We start from the raw sequence: 20,917 nt of genomic DNA, 5'->3' as shown, positions 1-20,917 counted from the left end.
GACAACCTCAGCCCAATCGTGCGTGCGCAAAAATGCCAGCTTGGTACCTTGGCATGCCCAATGTGGCACCCTGGCAGTGCCCTTGCCAACTGGCAGTGCCACCTGGGCACCTTGGCAGTGCCAGGCAAGCATCCAGGTTGCACTGCCAGGGTGACAGGCAGGCGGTGCCAGGATACAAAGCTGATATCAGCAGTGCCAGGGCACCACCCTGCCCTAAGGTCAAGCAGCTGGGGGCCTCTGATTCCCTTGGGAGACTCCCAGGGGCACCGTTCCGTCTGGTACCCGTTTGTGGGGACCAGCAGAAAATGATGCTTGCCTGAGACCCCGAGGCGAAGGATTGAATCCCAAAGTCTCAGGTACCAGGGGAACCTGCACATTAGAGGAAGGCGTTACTGCCTCACTCCAATATACAGATTGCCAAAAACTGATCCCACCCATTGTGGGCAGGACCTCTCCTTGCAACGTCTCGTGACATTGCTGTTGAATCTTGCAAGGAGCTACGAACCAGGTAGATCCGGGAGTGGGGTTCTCCACGGCTTTCACACGGCCATGCTGCATCGCAGTGAGCTGCTTTTCCAGGCGAGCCTGGCCAGAAGATCGCACCCATATGTTTTTAAACCTTGATGCAAATCAGATCCAGTATATAAAAGAACCACGAAGACAAAGGCGTGATTTTCCGACCCCACTCCGCAGGTCGGAGAATCCTCGGGGAGTGGAGCGAATCTCGCCCCGCTGCTCTGACGTTGGCTGCCGTATCTGCGGCCCGCAAAAAAGTCCGCCGAAGGGAATCGCGCTGCGTGCCTCGCAGAATGGCGGGAATCGGCGCAACGCAATGGTCCCGGGGCTGCTGCAAATCTCCGGCCCGGATGGGCCAAAGTCCCACCGGCGTGACCAAGTAGGTCTGAAAACAGCATAAACCAGTCGTGCTGGCTGACATCGGCGAGCGAGGAGGTCATGTGGTGGCTGCCGGAGAGGAGACGGCATGGCCTTGGCTGGGGGGCGGTTGCGTGTTGCGGTGGAGGATGCTCCCCAGGGCCGGGGGGTGCGTGCCGGTGATCGGGGTCAGGCAGTGGTATCGGGGGTGCCGGGGTTTGCCCTGACCAGGTGCTAGCTGGCAAACAGTCGCGCTATGCAGCCCCATGGCACCTGGCTGCAGAGGGGGGTATGGGCAATGATGACATGTCATCTACCCCCACCCCCTGCTGACCGGTTAGTTTGGGCATTATCCAGCGATGTTTGGCCGCTGTGGCAGGAGCCGCCCTTCTACACGTTGCCCTACTGGAGCTGGAGTGTGCCAGGGAGGCGCGGAGGCTGCCGCAGAGGGCAGGTGGCAGCTGCCCAGGCTGGAGAGGTTGCACGTCTGACTGGACGAAGGAGGAGGAGATGGTGGTGGTGCCACAGCGACGGAGGGCGCCAGCTGAGGTCCTGTGTGTACCGGCGCTGCTCATCGTACCAGACCTCACGGACCGGGCATGCCGAAGGAAACTCCCGGATGAGCCGGCAACCATCGCCCATATCTGCCACTTGATGCACACCTGGCACCGTGTGGGACCGGTGGCCGTCAAGGTGACGGTGGCCCTGACTTCTCCGCCACGAGGTCGTTCCAGTCGCCAGTGGGGACCTGTCCGTATCTCCCAGGCATTGATGCACCGGTGCATCTGTGCAGTAATTGACACCCTGTATGACATTGCGACCGGTACATCCAGTTCCCTGGGCCTGCGCCCACAGGATGCGCGGGAAGCGGGATTCGCGCTGTGGCCAGGATGCCCATGGTACAGGAGGCAATCGATGGGGTCCACATCGCCACACGGCCAACAGCGGATAACAGGGCGGTGTTCATGAACAGGAAGGGGTACCACTACATAAACTTCAGGTGGTCTGAATGTGGTCTACATGACGAAGGCAGGCCTCTCCAGATGAGGGGATGGGGACAATGTATGGACAGATGGGCTGGACAGGGACAGGAGGCTGTCCACTGTCACCGTCGGCAGCGTGCACGGACGGGTTGATAGCCGCACGGTTCACAGAATTTGGGGGGGGGGGGGGGGGGGAGTCACAGAGTATGGGCAGACAGCACAGTACGGCACCAGCCCACCACCCTCACTTCGCCCACCACCAACCACCCTTACTCCGCCAACCACCCTCACCCCGCCCAACACCGCATCACCCGCCCGGGGAAGGGGGGGGGGGGGGGCACACTCACTGAGCTCAACGTCCTATCACCCTTCACACGCACTCTGGCGCTCGCCTCCCACCCCACCCTCGCACGCATTGGACAGAGCACAGAGACAGCTCCTGTAGGTATGAAAGCGATTTTAATGACAAACAGTTCATATATGTGCCCTAGCCCCTATGACTAATCTGTGCCCTGCACTCGTGTCTAATTACTCAGTGTCTAATTTTTTGGCCTGAGGGTCCCTATGACTACGTCTAAGTGGTTCCCCAGATGGTACAGCAGAACTGGAGGTGGACTGCTGTGACCCCTGCCCTGTGATTAGATTCCCTTTGCCAGCCGTTTCCTGAAGCGGCCCGGCCTGGATGCGCCAGCCTGTTCTGCCCGTTGTCCACCAGATACATCTGGGACGGAAGGGGGGGGGGGGTCCGAGGTGTTGCAGTGTTCCGGAACCTCCTCTGCGGGGTGCCCGGAACGGGCCCCAGCATCTCCTCCGCCCTCAGGGTACCCAATGGCCTCCGGGCCTCTTCATGGGTCGGGGATGCGATCGGATCCAGCACCCGATGCACCACTGGCACCTTGACTGCCAGTCCTGGAGGCCCGCCCTGGTATCACCAAGGTTCTGGAAGTTTGCAGCCATGGAACCCAGGGAGGTGGCCATCCTTGTCTGTATCCAGGCAACACCGGCCAGAACTTGGGCAATGGCGCTGATGCCCTCAGTGATGGCCTGCTGGGACTGGGCCATGGCCTGCAGAGACTGGGCCATTGCCTGCTGGGACTGCGCCATGGCCTGCTGAAACTGGGCCACTGCATTGTGTGCCGCTGTGATCTGCAGCTGGCTCTGGTTCATTGCTTCCTGTAAGAGAGCAGCCATGTCCCGGGCCACAGACGCCGCCTGCATGGAAAGCCCCAGGCCTTGCATTCTGCGACCCATGTCTGACACCATCGCACCCATTGCCTCCACCGCGAACACCACCCATGCGGTTTCGGCCCGGGTGGCATGCATGACCGACACCACTCCCTACTCCTGGATGCGGGTAGACTCCTCCACCTGCGTCTGCAGGTGCTGCAAGACGGCCGTCACCCCCTTCGAACGTTCCAGGGTCTGTGACTACATCGGTTCTATGGGTGGGTCTGGTAACTCCAGGAACCCGGGACCCGTCTGGGCGGCAGCTGGTTGATGGGGCCGGGCTGCCCCGACCGTCCGGCCCGGCTGCTCTACCTCCAACTGCTGTACCGGAGTGGCAGTTTGGTGCGCATCAGTGAGTGTACCAGAAGCCCCATTGCTAAAGTGACAACCCGAGGTGTGTGGGTGTCACGGTGTGGGTGTCACGGGTGTGGGTGTCACGGGCGTGGGGTCACGGGCGTGGGTGTCACGGGCGTGGGTGTCACGGGCGTGGGTGTCAGGCGTGGGTGTCACGGGCGTGGGTGTCACGGGCGTGGGTGTCACGGGCGTGGGTGTCACGGGCGTCGGTGTCACGGGCGTCGGTGTCACGGGCGTCGGTGTCACGGGCGTCGGTGTCACGGGCGTCGGTGTCACGGGCGTCGGTGTCACGGGCGTCGGTGTCACGGGCGTCGGTCACGGGCGTCAGTGTCACGGGCGTCAGTGTCACGGGCGTCAGTGTCACGGGCGTCAGTGTCACGGGCGTCAGTGTCACGGGCGTCAGTGTCACGGGCGTCAGTGTCACGGGCGTCAGTGTCACGGGCGTCAGTGTCACGGCGTCAGTGTCACGGGCGTCAGTGTAACGGGCGTCAGTGTCACGGGCGTCAGTGTCACGGGCGTCAGTGTCACGGGCGTCAGTGTCACGGGCGTCAGTGTCACGGGCGTCAGTGTCACGGGCGTCAGTGTCACGGGCGTCAGTGTCACGGGCGTCAGTGTCACGGCGTCAGTGTCACGGGGTCAGTGTCACGGGCGTCAGTGTCACGGGCGTCAGTGTCACGGGCGTCAGTGTCACGGGCGTCAGTGTCACGGGCGTCAGTGTCACGGGCGTCAGTGTCCTGGGTGGGTGTGTCCTGTGTTTGGGTGTCCTGTGTTTGGGTGTCCTGTGTTTGGGTGTCCTGTGTGTCATGTCCTGGGTGGTTGTGTTTTGTCTGTCAGTGTCCTGGGTCAACTGGGACGGGGGCCTGTAGGTGTGGCTGCCCTTCCCGTCGCTGGGTGTGGCCCTATGGTGTTGCCGCACTGGCACTAGATTGGGGCGGTGGACGCCCGAGGGTCCGGGTCTATCCCCGTCCTGCGGGCAGCCCGGCACTGGGTGGGGGCGTCGTATGCCTGACGGCCCAGGTCGCTCTCTGTCCCGTGGGAGCCCCAGTACTGGGTGGGGGCATCGTATGCCTGACGGCCCAGGTCTCACTCTGTCCTGTGGGCGCCCCAGTACTGGGTGGGGGCATTGTATGCCTGACTGCCTGACAGCCCGGGTTGTTCCATGTCTTGTGGGTGCCCTGGCATGTCCTGGGGGCGGTTGGCAGGTTGGAGGGGGGGGGAAAGAGGGGTGACAGAGATAAAGGGCAACAGTGTTAGGCGGACATATACTTGCAGACCAGCGATTGTGTGTATGTTGGCATAATTTCACAGCCATCCTGCCAATGCAGCCTGCATGAGTGGGTGCAGCCATGTTGGTTTCAGCTAGGGCTGTGCCGCCCATCCTTGGGGGGTGGGCTCACCCTGGCTACCCTGACCTGGTCATTGACCTTGTGGCACTGGCTGCCTGTCCTGGCTGTTACAGCCGTGGCACTGACGGCCTCTGCCACCTCCCTCCAGAGGCGCTTACTGACGTGTGGTGCGACCCTGCGGCCGCGTCTGGGGTGCAGGGCTTCCCTCCTCTGCTCCACTGCGTCCAGGAGTGCCTCGATGTCCTGCTCCTAGAAACTCGGTGCTGCACGGTGGGCGGCCATTTTCCCGAGCGTCCTGTGGTGGCGTCTTTTGTGGAGCGACGCTGCATGGCGTCAATGTCGGCACGCACTTGTGACATGGGTCACGCCGCTGCTAGCCCCTTCCGGGGTGGAGGATTCCGCAACTTCTGGGCGACCCGACGCCGGAATGGTTCCCGCCGATTTTGACACCGGCGTCGGGCCATCGCGCCGATTTCAGAGAATCCCGCTCCAGGAATTTTAAAGTCCTGCGTCTGTTCAGCTAGCTGATTGCAGTCACGATGACAGTGGACTACTGCATTCTGCCGTAATGTCCTGGATTAGCTGGCAGAACAGTTGGTGCAGATTTCTCAATAATGACTGCTCACTTCTGAACACATTTATACATTGCAAATGCCCACGGTCCTGAATCAAAAATGAAGGCTGGTCACATGGGTGAAGCATTGGAAGACGCTTGATCCTCATGGTATCAGAATTCACCACCCAAGAGAAAATTGACAGAACAAATGACAAAAAAAAAAACTTCATTCTAAATCCAGGAACAAATTGTCAGAACAAAGCAAAATACTGCGGATGCATGGAAGCGGAAATAAAAACAGAAAGTGCATTGACCTGAAAACATACTGTTTTCTCTCTTCACAGATACTGCCTGACCTGCTGAGTATTTCTAGTATTTTCTGTTTTTATGTTAGAATATTGGACTCTGTTTTGGAAATCTGACCACCTATCGTGAGGTAATAGTTTCTTTTTCTCCCCCAAAGTGATTAACTGAAAGGCATAGTTATTGGAGGGCACTTAATAGTTTATGACAAACTGAGTAGGATTTCAAATTGTTGTTGTGACTTGCTTGCTTCCTTGAAAAACTCAACTTAAGAAAGCCTGTAATTGCTCTCACGGTGGCTGTCATTCTGATGTTTAAATATTGATGAAGTATTGTAAAAAAAGGGTATCTGCCAACAAAACAAATTGAATTTGGCAATATTTTCAGATGCTGTTAAACTCACCGGCAGCACCTATGCAGCCGTGAAGTGACTTTATTTCTCTATACAAACCCTTAGGCCACCCAATTCATATTAAAATTCATCAGAAATATTAAAATCAAGACCATTACGCAACTAAATCTTACCATGTTTGTTGATCATGTGTTTTGATAGATTAATCAGAGACTAATGAGTAGGTTCTTAATTTCACTCACACTTGGTCCGGTTGGTCCCAAGATGCCGTCTAGCAAGGTCACGAATACCCAATTGGTTAATGTCAGCTGGGATTAACCAAAGGTTGCACACAAGCAATGCCACCCTATATAAAATAAGCTGAGGCAATAAAGAGGGGCCAGCACAAATCTACTGGGATTCTACCTGGTTGGTAAGAGTCATAGGGCTGGATTTAATGAAACCCATCGTGGCCAGGCCCACTTGATTCTGGGAGAGGCCCTGTGACAGCAGCAACCAAACTAGATGCGGTTGGAGGGGTAAGGGGCTTGGTGCGGGAATCCCGATTGTCTGTGATGGGATGTCAATTAGGCTCATTAATGAGCCAATTGACACCCATTCTCCCAAGTACACTGCAATTCACTATTGGCTCAGGGAATAATTGGGCATTGCATGGTTTGCCCACTCCTCCCGGTGAGACAGGTCAAAATCCAACAGAATGGAAAAATAACATCCATGTGGTGCTTCCAAATGTAACAAATGTACAGATTTCTACAGGCACTTGGTAAAACTACAGGAAATAAAGTTGAGGTGGAACAATTTATAAGAATTTATATGCTTACAAAAAGCAAATTTAAAAAAAATGTATAAGTATGGTGCTCAAGAGCTGACTTGAAACCAGTTGTTTTAATGTAGTAAGTTAAATGACTTATTCAAACCTATAAACAATCTTTTGAATGTTCATAAGATGAATTGGTGTATAACGTAATTCCTGTGCAAATGCTTACGTTACAAATGTAGATGCTAGACTTTAAACAGAATTTAAGACACTTTCAGGAACATCAAACATTTCTTTCTTCAGTGATACAGTAAATACATTCAAGAGGCGGCTAGATATGGCACTTGAGGCGAATGGATCAAGGGTTTATGAGAGGAGAAAGCAGGATTAGGCTATCGAGTTGGATGATCAGCCATGATCGTGATGAATGGCGGAGCAGGCCCGAAGGGCTGAATGGCCTCCTCCTGCTCCTATCTTCTATGTTTCTATGTCTATGTACTTTTTGGATAGGAGGCTGTTCTAACACCTGGAGCCATTTTAAAGATTTGATTTAAAACAGCAAATGTGTGTTGATGACACCAGATGAACAAACTGGAGGAGTCACAGAGAACTAAATTAACAAATCAACAGTTGAAAATAAGATGTAGGTTAATGAGCAAATGCATGCTAATGTTGATTCAGTACCCTTGCTGCTCAGACGAATGCAAAGAAGCAATTTTATTTTTATTAACTTCTGTTTTAAAGCCAATTTAAGTTATACTTTTTGACAGATTCCTGTACATAATTGACATTCATATAAACCATTAACACCTGTCTTGTAGAAAGCAACATCTAAGTAATTGGAAATTGCTACCATGTTGTAGCTAGTATGCGGCTGTTGGACTGGGACATACCTTCAGAGACGTAAGCCAATGGCTTGTTCCTCAAAGACAGCATCGTAAGCAAATTGAAGAACAGGGCCACAAAGGTACCAACAAGAAGACGCCCCCTGCAGGATAGAATTCATTTTTTTTTAGCAAACTAAGGAAATTGATTTTTATTTCAATTGCATATCCTGTAATTATTTTTCTGAAAGTTGATTAGACATTTGCTTTGCAGCCACTAAATATACAACCGTCTATCAAACGGAGGCTCGTTGCATTTCTTCAATGCCAACTTTACAAAAACTGGAGTTTACAAGCGGGAAAAAGTACCAGTTAGCTTAAAGCCATTTCAACACTAACAGGCAAGAAAATCTGGGCATGGGCAAGGGAGGAGGCATTTTTTTTAACCAAACGGCCATGCAAAACAATATATATATTCAGGTTTGGCAGTTTTGTGACACTGCTGCAGTGTCGTGGAATAGCTCTGTGGCAAGTGAACGTTATGACTGTGGACTGGCCTGAGACCAACTCTGAAGCTACAAGACTGGCGTCCCTCAATTTGGTGCATGGGCGTCCCTCAATTTTTGAATACAGAATTTGAGAACTTTGAACAGATGAGGTGTTCCTCTTTAACCTTTAGTGGTTAAAATGAGGACTGAAGTGAATCGCTGAAGTTTATTGGAGTTTAAGGCATGGATTCAGCCAAAATATTGGCCCTTTTTCTTACAACACAGTATTGATATGTATGACTTCACTGGTGAATAGTCAACTTATGTGTAAATGGCTAATTTCATGATTTATATGTTGTAGGGAAAAAAACTTGTAGTTCTGGGAAATGGAATTTGTAAGGTAATTGAAATTCTGAATTTCATGTCCTGGACTTTTCGTCGGAATGGAAAGGAGAGAGAATGTTGGAGCAAAAACAAACCAACAAAAAGTAGCAACTTTAAGAACAACCAACAGATGGCCTGGTGTGGAAAGGGGAGGGGATGATTTGCATTGAGGCCATAAATGTATGGAATATTTTTTTAAAAAGAAAAGAGGTGGGGGTTTAAGTTGGAGGAGAGAGGTCAAAATCTAAAGTTGCTGAACTCAATGTTGAGTCCAGAGGGCTGTAACGTACCTCATCGGAAGATGAGATGCTGCTCCTCCAGCTTGCTCCAGGCTTCACTGGAACGTTGCAGCAAGCTGTGGTAGTATGACTAGAGGTATTACGGTATCTAACAATGCTGAGACACCATTGGTGGATAAGGCTCGTTGCTCATTGGTCCATAGGTATGTAAAACTTGTCATCTATTGGTTAAGGCTGTAAGGTAGCTCCGCCCAGTAAAGGCGGGGTATAAGAGCCCATGTATCCCCCGCAGCTTCCTTTCTGTACCTGAGCAGCTGGGGGAAACATCTAGCCTATTAAAGCCTTCAGTTCGGTCTACAACCTCGTTACTGTGGTCATTGATAGTGCATCACAAGCCAAGGACAAACATGTGGGCATGAGAAGGTGGTGAGTTGAAATGGCAAGCAGCAGGACAATTGGGATCACGCTTGCAACTGAGCGAAGGTGTTCCACAAAGAGGTCGCCCAGTCTGTGTTTAGTCACTCCTACGTAGAGGAGGCAGCATTGGGAGCAGCAAATAAAATAAACCAAATTGAAGGAGATACAAGTGAAATGCTGCTTAACCTAAAAGGAGTATTTGGGGCCTTGAACGGTGAGGAGGGAGGAGGTAAAGGGGAAGGTGCAGAGAAAGATGCCATGGGAAGGCAATGGGGTGTTGGGCATGATGGAGGCGTGAACCAGGCTGCCACGGAGGGAGCAATCCCTGCAGAATGCTGACAGGGAGGGTTTAGGGGAAGATGCCTTTCATGGTGGAATCATGCACGAGCTGGTGAAGGATGATCCTTTGAATGCGGAGGCTAATGGGGTGAAAAGTGAGGACAAGAGAGACCCTTTCATGGCTCTGGGAGAGTCGTAAAGGGTGAAGGTAGAGTTGCGGGAAATGGGTTGAACTCAGCTAAGTGCCCTGCTAACCACAGTGGGAGGAAACCTGACTTAAGGAGAAAAGCAGACATGTCAAAAGCACTGTTTTCTAAGGTGCCGTAATCAGAACACAGGAGGAGAAACGGAGAATGGGATGGAGGTCTTACAGGGAGGGGGTGTGAGCGACTGTGGTCGAGATAGCTGTGGGAATCAGTGGGTTTATAATGAATATTAGTGGCTGGTCTATAATTGGAAATGGGAACAGTGTCAAGAAAGGGAAGTGTCATGATGTATTATATAATGGTGAGAGAGGGGTGGAAATTGGAAGCCAAATCGATGAATTTATCCAGGTCCAGATGAGAACATGAAACAGCACAGATACAGCCATCAGTGTAAAGGAGTTGCGGGAGCAGGCCTAAGTAGGACTGGAACAAGGAGTATTCCACATAACCCACAAAAAGACAGGCCTAACTGGGGCCCATGTGGATATCCATAGCCACACATTTTATTTGCTGGAAGTGAGGCAAGCTCAAGGAGAAATTATTTAGTGACGGAACAAGTTCAGCCAGGTGGAGGAGAGTGGTGCTGGATGGAGATGTAGAGGGAATGGACATCATAGTGAAGAGACGGTGGTTAGGGCTAGGGAACTGGAAATTGTTAGTATGATGTAGGGCATCATATGAATCACTAATGTAGGTGGGAAGAGACTGGACAAGGGTACAGAGGATGGAGTCAAGATAGGAAGAAATGAATTCTGTGGGGCAGAAGTAGGCATCTACAGTATTTTGCCGATTTTGATTAAATAAGGGAAGGTCTTAAAGTATCCAGGACTTAAAGTACTTTCAAAAACATTCTTATTGTCCTGGAAGTTAATTAGCTTAAATCTCTATCTGGGACATCCCAGGTGTGCCACATTGCCATGGGGATAGATTGCAGGGAGGCATGTCTTTTGTTTTGGGTTTATCTGTGCATTTCCCCCAAAAACAGTTAATTGGAGCCTGGAATCAGCTTTGAGACAAGCAGAGAGAGAAATATGCCAGAAGCTGTGGTCCATTAAGCAAGAAAGCAGTGAAACCCATGCTTCAGTACTGATGCTTGAAGAGAATTGGAGGGTTGCTTGGTCGAATGCTAGTGGAAGAATCCCCAAGAAATCTCATGCCTCAAAGAATAGTAGGAACATTGAGAAGAATCAAAGTGAGTTCCCTGAAAGCTGCGGCACACCTTGGTTTGATCCCAGGAGAAGTGAAATAACCCTGAAGATTGTGAAAAGTACAGGGGAACTCTTAGGTGGAATTCAAATCAGAACATGAAGTAGTCTGTTCAGACTTTTGGCTTTAAAGAATTTGGGTTTTCAAAATATGGTGTTAAATTAGTAGCAATTGCTTTGCTTAATTCTTATACAGCAGAAGTGTTTGTTTTGTCTGGTCTCGTCCAGTGGTGTTCGAACTCTGTCCAGTAGCTGTCTGTATATTTTCTCATAGCCCCCCTCCTTGCTGCCTGTGCCTATCAGGTCCTCTAGTCGTGTGGTTTCTGGGGCCCTGGGGTACCCGACTGTCTCTTTGCTGAGGAAGCGTTTTATTTGGAGGTGTCTCTTTCTGCCCTTTTGCTAGTTTCCACTTCCTCGTCAGTTCGTCCAATGATGCCAGTCTGTGCCCTACGTAAAAGTCCCCGACGACAGTGTGCCCCCGTCCTGCCTCCATCTTTTGAAGGCAATATCTAGTATGGCTGAGGGAATCTATTTGCCGCAGATGGGGGCCATGGGGGGACATTTTAGTTCGCCCGAAGTGTTGTCTCAGCTGGGCCCACGTTCTCAACGTAGCCGCTATCACTGGACTCGCTGTGTATCTTGTTGAGTGAGATGGGAGTGCTGTTGTATCCAGGGCCTAGAGGATCATTCCTTTACAGAAGGCCTCCTCCATCTGTACCCACTATGTGCCGGGTTTGTGTACCCATCCCCCCACTCTTTCTGCCATTGCTGCCCAGTGGTAGTATTTTAGGTTTGGTAAACCCTTTTGATTTTCCTTCTTTGCAGTGGTTTGGGAATTCTCGGATTCTTACCCCCACACAAACGCCATGATTAGACTGTCTATATTTTGGAAGAAGGCCTTGGGGATGATGATCGGTATGGATCTAAACAGGAAGGGGAACCTCAGCAGTACGTCCATCTTGATCGTCTGCACTCTCCCCATCAGGGACAGTGGGAGTGAGCCCCATCTTTGTAGGTCCTTTTTTACTTCATCCACCAGCCTGGTCAGGTTCCACTTGTGGATCTGTGTCCAGTCTCTGGCGATCTGGATCCCCAGGTAACAGAATCTGTTCTGGGCAGTTTTAAATGGGAGGACGAACTGAGGACAGAGGTAGGATGGGGACTCTGGACTCATCCAGAGCAAAGCACTGAGCAGGGCTAACTCCACCTCCTCCTGCGCAAGGCTCAGCCTAATGCAGCTCAAAATGGTGCACAGAGCGCACCTGGCCAGAACTCGAATGAGCAGGTTCTTCCCGGAGGTGGAGCATAAATGTGAACGGTGCCAGAGGGGCCCGGCCAACCATACCCACATGTTTTGGGCTTGCCCTAAGCTTGCTGGGTTCTGGACCGCCTTCTCCGAGGCGACGTCCAAGGTTGTGGGGTGAGGGTGAAGCCATGCCCAATAGTGGCAATCTTTGGGGTATTGGAGCAACCAGAACTACACATGGGGAAGGGGGCTAACACCCTTGCTTTCGCTTCCCTAATCGCAAGCCGGAGAATCCTGCTCGGCTGGCAGTCGACAGCACCACCCACAGCTGTAGACTGGCTCGCTGAACTCTCGGAATTTCTCCACCTGGAGAAGATTAAGTACGCCACCCGAGGGTCCGAGGAAGGCTTCCTAGATACCTGGGGGCAGTTTGTCGGCCTGTTCCAAAATCTGTTCCAAGCCAGCAACGAGGAGTAAGTTAAGAATAAAAAACCAAGATAGATGAGGAACCAAAGGACTGCACAATCTGGGGGGGACTGAAGGAAGCTGTAGAAACCACAAAAAGAGGAGGGGGGTAAACCACAAAAAGAGGAGGGGGGTAAACCACAAAAAGAGGAGGGGGGTAAACCACAAAAAGAGGAGGGGGGTAAACCCCCCCTCCCCCCAAAAATAAAATCAAAGCATAGTTGAAGCCAACGGGGGAGGGGGCGGAAGGGGTACGCAAGGGGGAGGGGGGAGGGGGGGGGGGGGAGAGGTGGGACCGACCCAGAGGGTGGTGAAATGTATGTAGGACCAATTAAAAGAAAGACAAAATAAAGTAAATTAACGTGGGTAAGAAAAATGTGATGTATGTATACAGTTGTTTATAAGTATGAGAAATGCCAATAAAAAGGTTTTAAAAATAGAAGTGTTTGTTTAAAGCAGGACAGTTTGTGGTGTTCAGTTAGTAACTTGGATTTCAAGTTTATTTTAAAAAGTTAATGGTCTCCCTTGCAATCAAAACAGACTTCACTGAAGAAAAACTGATTACCATTTAAATATGCTCCAAGATACTACTAAAATATTTACTCATGCAAAACAAAATCAAAGAAACTTACGTATGAATTTCAGGTGGCTCGAGAAATCGCTCCATACTGTTTTAAAACAAAATAACAAATTAAACTGCTGCATTGCTAAAGGTAGAGAAAGCAATCATGCACAGAACTGAAGCAGGAGAGATGAAAAAGGTTTGAAATGTGTAAAAGGCTGTAAGCGCACTTTTGTTCATGTTAATGTTAACCCATTGATCGGCAGTCACAAGAGATAATTTAGTTTTATTTTATAAAAACTTTTTCCTATTTTCCACACCTTGTCCTCTTCTGGAGATGTCAACTCATGACAGAGTGTTACTACAATGCTGGTCACTACATAGTTATTTTGGTTAGAGTTTTTCTTTCTGAGCACCGGGGGAAGGAGTGATGGGTGGCTGCACTGTGTGGAGGGGTGCAAGATCAATCCCAAATTTCCAAAGTCTATTCCAGCTCGGATAATTCATCATGGACTAGGAATCTAACCTGGGATGATATGTACAGCTCAACCATACATGTACCAATAGCCAGTAGAGGACTGGTGGTGCAATGTATTACCATTGAATGTCTTCATAGCTTGGCAAGTAGGTATTTTCCATAATCAGACATCTATACAATTTTTGTATGGAACCGCTAACATTCTATATGACACAATTCATGCAGATAACTAAGCGCTGTCTGCATCTTTCAAAGCTTTTCAGACATCAGTGTCAGTAAAGAATTGTAAATATCTTATTCTAAGAGTGATGCTTCTCTACCATAGGTGGTCCGTAAAAGTTTGAAAAATTGGATTCACAATTCATGCACCCAGCATTCCATCAGATATTTAAATCATGGTACACCACGAGACCATATTTAACACATAAGATACAAATGCATGTAATATATACAGCAGGCAGGGTATCTCTAGAAGCTTTGACAATGGTGTTTTAAAAAGTACAATGCTACACAGCTGCAGATCTACTGCACTGTATAGAGATTTAGAAAACAGGTCTTTCTAAATTCTGACTTCCTGTTTCCCCATATCTACCTTACAAAGTTTTGGAAGATTTTTTACCCTATCCTCTGACAGTACTCAGTAACCCATCTGTAGCATGGAGCACATACAACCAATAGGTTCCTTCGCATTAGCCTGAAAATAAAACCAATGTCCAACCTCAAAAGGGTGCAGCCAACTACTCCATTTAATAGGATTTAAAAAAAAAGAACATTGGGTTCATCTCTCAGGGCTGTAATAGATACTTCACTTTGAATTCTTTCAGGGCAGTCAACAAATCTAAAGACAAGAAATATTTCAAATTAATTTATGTTTTTCAACAAACTGGTGTGGTACAGAGGAACTTGGGCTCGGATTTTTAAAAATTCTTGCAGGGCAGCACGGTAGCATGGGGGCAGCACGGTAGCATGGTGGTTAGCATAAATGCTTCACAGCTCCAGGGTCCCAGGTTCGATTCCCGGCTGGGTCACTGTCTGTGCGGAGTCTGCACGTCCTCCCCCTGTGTGCGTGGGTTTCCTCCGGGTGCTCCGGTTTCCTCCCACAGTCCAAAGATGTGCGGGTTAGGTGGATTGGCCATGCTAAATTGCCCGTAGTGTCCTAAAAAGTAAGGTTAAGGGGGGGGGGGGGGGGTTGTTGGGTTACGGGTATAGGGTGGATACGTGGGTTTGAGTAGGGTGATCATGGCTCGGCACAACATCGAGGGCCGAAGGGCCTGTTCTGTGCTGTACTGTATTGAATGTGGGCGCCACTGGCTAGGCCAGTATTATTGCCCATCCTTAATGGTTCCAAGAATCATTAACTTTATCCCTACTTGATTCCAGTGAGAAAAAAATGATTTTTTTTCCTCGTGTCCTTATCAGTGTGAGAGGCTGGGGACAGGGGAAAATGTACTAGATTTTCACTCGATTACTATGCAAGAAATGTCTGTGCGATATTTGGATGAGGACAAGATTGAGCTCAGCATTCACAAGCTTCCTGATAGAGAACCAGCCTGCATACAAGACTAGCTGTTGGTACTTCAAGAAGGCGGGGGGAAAGGAAGTAACATTAGAAATTGAGGGGGAAGAATTTTAGGGGAGGGTCACGGTCTTTGCTGCTGGCTGGTGAGCTAGTGAGAGACTCATGCTACCTCTTTCGGAGGCCCCCTGGTTTTAAGTGCTGGCAGGCCTTCCCTGGGATCAAAGGACCATAAGGAGGACATCTCACCCCTCGAGAGCTGCTGGCCAATCAGTTGTTGGAAGCATTTTTTCTCACCTGTGTCACCAGGGAGGCAGTGGCTGCGGAGGGAATGACAGCCACTAGAGGCCCAAGATCGAGGAGCAACTTAGGCCAGAGAAGTCAAAGCAGGAGGGGTTTTGTGCGGTGGGAGGTTGCGAAGGTGGGGTTCAGCAGGAGGTTAAGCGGGGTAGTTCTCAGTGGAGCACCACCCCTTTCCAGTTCACCTGATCAGGCATGGAGCGCCTTTAAATGAGTGACCGCCCATCTCTGGGAGCCCACAAGCAGCCTGCACTGATTTACCAGTAGTTATCCTCGAGTAGTGACAGGCCCGCTGTTGGATTAAATCTAGTGGTGGCAGGATAAGGCCTTTTATGTGATCATTAATTTCCCACTTAAGGTCCTCCATTTGCGGCAGGGTGCAAGTTGGAGCATGGGTCTCGCCCCTGATTTTTTTTGGCACAGGTGGGAAGGTGCTCGCATGCCACCGTCCTGCCTAATTAAATGCCCTCCCTGCCTCCAATTATACCACAAAAAGAAGACCAACATTTCCCCTGATAAGTCTGATTCTTTTAATGATCACGTCTCAGTTTGAATTGGGTCTTATTTAAAAACAAATAGTAAAATAAAACACAGATCACAAGATCATTATGGATAAGAACGGTCATTCTAACAGTCTTATTTCATCCTTTCAGAAAGAACCAGTAAAAATGCATTTAATATTGGCCTTTTACTCCATCTGACAACCATACTGGTTGATGACAATTAAAAGCAAATGGTAGTCTAGGTAGTGCTCTTCAAAGTCGGGGGGGGGGGGGGGGGGGGGGCGGCGCGACCCGCGGGTGGGTCATGGGCAGGTATCGGGAGGGTCGCGGAGCCGTTGTCCGCGGCGCTCCCGATCGCGCAAATCCCAGCACAGCAGCTGGCTTTTCATAACGCTGGCTGCAAGCGGCCGCGAACATGTTTAAAAAAAAATTGGCCACATTGCGCATACGATGATCGGCGCCGCTGATAATCGGGAACGCATGCGCAGTGCAGCCGCTCTTTTTTTAAACGGTTGCAGCTTTTTGTTTTACAAGTTCTGTAGTGGTTTTTATTCATTTATTTTATTTATTAATTTTTATTTTTTTCATTTATTTTATTCATTTTTTTTCCAAGTTCAGGGAGGTTTTATTCATTTTTTCATTTATTTTATTCATTTTTTTTACAAGTCCGGGGGGGGTTTTATTCATTTTTTCCATTTATTTTACTCATTTAAAACTTTTTTTTTTACAAGTTCGGGGGGTTATTTGATAAAATTTTACAGGAAAAAAATTCAGAACTTTTGACAGATGGAGACTCCATACTTTCCGACACCAGAAGGCTTCACCTTCATCCAACAGGTTCCATTGGAGGAGCGTGACAGAGGGCCAAAGGGACCCAAAACCATTTCCTCTATTTTTGTCAGCAGCAAACAAGGTAAGAGAAAATGGTGGGTCGCGCAGGTCGGCCAGCGTGGGTTGCGAAGGTCGGCCGGTTGGTAAAAATGGGTCCCCGGAAAAAAAGTTGGAAGAACACTGGTCTAGGTAAATAGTGCACCGTCCCAGAACCATGATGAAGGAGTTTCATGGTTGTGGTGCCTAATATGGTGAATTTAATATGCCATCCTAACGGGGGCAGGGGGGAAGACAACAAACAAATCTTACTGTTTCCTACATGGTAAGCTGCAGGATGGTGGTGGGGTGATGAGGGAGAGATGGAAGAAGAGGAATGGGCAGGGAAGAGGAAGATTAGAAGTCAATTATGCTGGATGGGCCTTGGATACTCAGAATCATAGAATTGTTATGGTGCAGGAGGAGATTAATCAGCCCATTGCATCTGCACCAGCTCCACAAATCGGTATTGTGACTTAGTGCCATTCTCCAGCCTAATGGTTATCTATAGAATAGATTTAGTAGAACATGTGGAGGTCTGGGAGCAGATCTCCATGTCATCATCTTGGTCAGGAAGGGGTCATTGGTCTGGAATCATTTGAAGGAGTGGCAGAGCATGGACCAATGAAAGAGGAAAACAACTTCTGAAAAATGGGTTAAAATTGCACTTTCACTACAAGCAGTTGGAAGAAAATAGGTTGGAGTCTTGAACCAAGCCTTGTTCTTAGGTGTTCTTAGGAGGGAGAAATTGAAATGGTGGGATAAATGGGGTGGCATGGTGGTTAGCCCTGCTGCCTCACAGTTCCAGGGACCTGGGTTATTTTTCAGCCTTGGTGAATGCCTGTGTGGAGCTTGCACATTCTCCCAGTGTCTACGTGGGTTTCCTCCGGGTGTTCCAGTTCCTGTGGTGTCTAAAGATGTGCAGGTTATGTAGGGTTACGGGGATAGGTGGTGGAGTGGCCCTAGGTAGGGTGCTTTTTCAGAGGGTCAGTGCAGACTCGATGGCCCAAATGGCCTCCTTCTGCACTGTAGGGATTCTGTAGAGACTATGAAATCTAAATATAAGGTGAAAACTTGAGGGTCATGAAGCTCAAACAATGTGATGCATTAAGCTAATAATCTTGTTCTCTTTCAAATGTATTGCTGATGGCGAGCTCCCATTGCACCCCAAAAAGTCATGTATGTTTATGATGGTCCATATCCTTGTACCCAAATAGTCATGTATATTTATCATGGTCCAAATAATCGCACTTGTATTCATTTATTTACTGATTTGATTGATCAAGTAATGTTACTACCATTCCTAATACTGGTAAGATATGCTGCACCTCTGTAATTTAAAAAAACACAATATCACCGAAGCAAGGATTCTTCGTACTGGAAAAGAAGCTTGCAGGAGGTCAGCTGACAATCTCGGATATGACTTTAGAACTCTCACAATTTTATTAAACAGCAATAAGTATAAAATGGAAATGCTTGCCCTGTGTTTACTAAATCTTTGGTTTGGATTCTCTCATCAATCATTCTGAATCTGAATAAAACGTTAAAGTAACACCAAGCGTAGCCAACAAAGTACATCACCCCCTCCTCTTTTTTTGGCTCGATTCTAAAATACTCTCAAATTCCGCCAATTATTGCTTTAATGCTGAAAGGAACAATTGTGTTCTTGCACTTATAAAATATTGATTAGCCCGATGCATGTCAGGACAGGATACATTTTCACGGTAAAATGTTACGTGTCAATCAAAGGGAAAAGGACCCACATTCCTACCTTTCTTTGAGTATAAAAAGAGCCCCGAGCTGTGCCAGGACGTGGCAGCGAACACTGCTAATACTTCAAACCTCTCAAACCTGAAATATAAGCATCAGGCAGGAAAACAAGTGTCACGATTGTAAAACAATCCATGCATGGTTTCTCAGTAATGCATATGCTATTTCATGCAGAGTAGAAATAGGTGCAAGACAGAAATAAGATTGTTCGAGATAGCGCAGCGCACCCCCCCCCCACATTAATGATAAACCTTTAAGATGGTGCAGCAAACAGCTGAAATACAAGTTCCAGATTTCACCTGCAGAATGCAATCCTGTTCAGATAAAAAGATCATTTTCAAATACTTGGTTGTAGATCTTATCTTGAAATAAATTACTGCAACAGTTAAAACTAACATTATTCATAGCTAAACCTTAAAATACATTTCAGGAAGTCGCAAAGAATTTCAAATGTATTTTTCCTGCCTCCAATTTTTCTCCTTCCAGGGACATTTCTTCTGTAAGAAACAACTGGAGAAAGAAATCAGTATGATTTGTCTTTCAGGAAAGACATAATATTATATTATTATAATAGTCTGTCCTCTCAGTGAGACACAGGAGAACCTATGGGATTATTTTGAAGAACAGGGACTTCTTGGTCAATTTCTAATTCCCCAACCAGCATCACAGAATAATAGCCACATTGAATTTAGGAGCAGGGGGAGGGCCATTTGGCCTTTCAAGCCTGCGCTGCCATATGATAAGGTTATGGCTGTTCTGATTGTAATCTCAACTCCACTTTCCTGTCTACCCTCCAATAACCCTCGATTCCCTTATCTATTTGGGCGCACAGTGGCACTGTGGTTAGCGATGTTGCATCACAGCATGAGGGACACGGGTTCAATTCCGGCCTCGGATGACTGTGTGGAGTTTGTACTTTCTCCCCGTGTCTGCGTGGGTTTCCTCCGGGTGCTCCGGTTTCCTCCCACAGGCTGGGTGGATTGTCCATATTCAATTGCCCTTTCATGTCTAAAAATGTTAGGTGGAGTTACTGGGATAGGGTGGCAGTGGGGGCCAAGGTAGGGTACTCTTTCCTAGGGTCAGTGCAGACTCGATGGGCTGAATGGCCTCCTTCTACACTGTAGGGATTCTATGATTCTATCAAAATCTATCCAACTCAGCCTTGGATAAATTCAAAGACCCAGTCACCACGGTTTTATAGGAAAGAGGAATTTCACAGACTAATGACGCTCAGAGAAAAATATTTTCCCCACCTCAATCTTTTCTTAAATTGGTTTCCCTAGTTCTAATCTTCCCTGCTCAGAGGAAATATCCTGCTGGTATTCATCCCATTAAGTCTCCTCAAGGTTAGTGGTGTGGGAGAGGCCCGGCGAACCTTGCACATATGTTTTGATCCTGCCCCAAGCTGAAAAGATTTTGGAGCATCTTGGGGGTCTTACATGTGGATGTGGAGCCCGGTGCCCTCGAAGCCATATTCAGGGTGTCTGACCGGCTGGAGCTGCAGGCGGGTGCCGGGGCAGATGTTTTAGCCTTTGCCTTGCTGATTGCTTGCAGGCGGGTCTTGTTGAGGTGGAGGTCAGCTTCTCCACCCTGTGCCTCGGCATGGTGGGGGATCTGCTGGAGCTTTTGACCCTAACAAAAGTGAAGCTTGCGCTGAGGTGGCAAGTGATGGGTTCTACAATTATTGGGGGTTTGTTCATCATGCATTTTCGGGAGTTGGTTACTGTTGAGGGAGGGGGATTTGGGTGGGCTGGGGGCATTGTTTGGGGTTGTTTTGTATTGTAAAATTATTGAAAATTTGCTGAATAAAAATACTTTCAAAAAATAATAGTCTCCTCAAGGTCTTGCATGTTTCAATAATTCCGTGGGGATTTTCACAGTAACTTCATTGCAGTATTAATGTAAGCCTACTTGTGACACTAACAAAGATTATTATTCTTCTAAAACTTAATGGGTACAGACCCAACATGTTCAACCTTTCTTCGTAAGTAAGCCCTTCATTCCAGGAATGAAATGAATGAGCCTTTGAATTGCTTCTAATTCTAAAATGCCTCCAATGCAATTATATTACGTTTCAAATAAAGAGAACAAAACTGTACACGGTATTCCAGATATCATAGAATTTACAGTCCATTGGGTCTGCACCGGCCCTTGGAAAGAGCACCCTACTTAAGCCCACGCCTCCACCCTATCCCCATAACCCAGTAACCCCTCCTAACCTTTTTGGACACCAAGAGCAATTTAGCATGGCCAATCCACCTAACCTGCACATCTTTGGACTGTGGGGGGGAAACCGGAACAGCCAAAGGAAACCCACACAGACACAGTGAGAACGTGCAGACTCCGCACAGATGGTGACCCAATCCAGGAATTGAACCTGGGACCCTGAAGCTGGGAAGCAACAGTAATAACCACTG

The 20,917-nt window shown here is 48.6% G+C and overlaps 1 protein-coding gene across 1 annotated transcript in view; it reads right to left on the bottom strand.

The window, feature by feature from the left end:
• Nucleotides 1-20,917, bottom strand: part of slc30a6 (solute carrier family 30 member 6) — a 169,408-nt gene that overhangs the window by 49,986 nt on the left and 98,505 nt on the right. Inside the window, 4 exon segments of the mRNA XM_038814568.1 lie at nucleotides 7,645-7,739; nucleotides 13,137-13,172; nucleotides 18,502-18,541; nucleotides 18,544-18,581. Coding sequence (XP_038670496.1) covers nucleotides 7,645-7,739; nucleotides 13,137-13,172; nucleotides 18,502-18,541; nucleotides 18,544-18,581 — 209 coding nt within the window.

The sequence above is a fragment of the Scyliorhinus canicula genome, chromosome 1 (genome assembly GCF_902713615.1).
Source record: "Scyliorhinus canicula chromosome 1, sScyCan1.1, whole genome shotgun sequence".
Lineage (NCBI taxonomy): Eukaryota > Metazoa > Chordata > Chondrichthyes > Carcharhiniformes > Scyliorhinidae > Scyliorhinus > Scyliorhinus canicula.
This window is presented reverse-complemented; position numbering and strand designations above follow the sequence as displayed.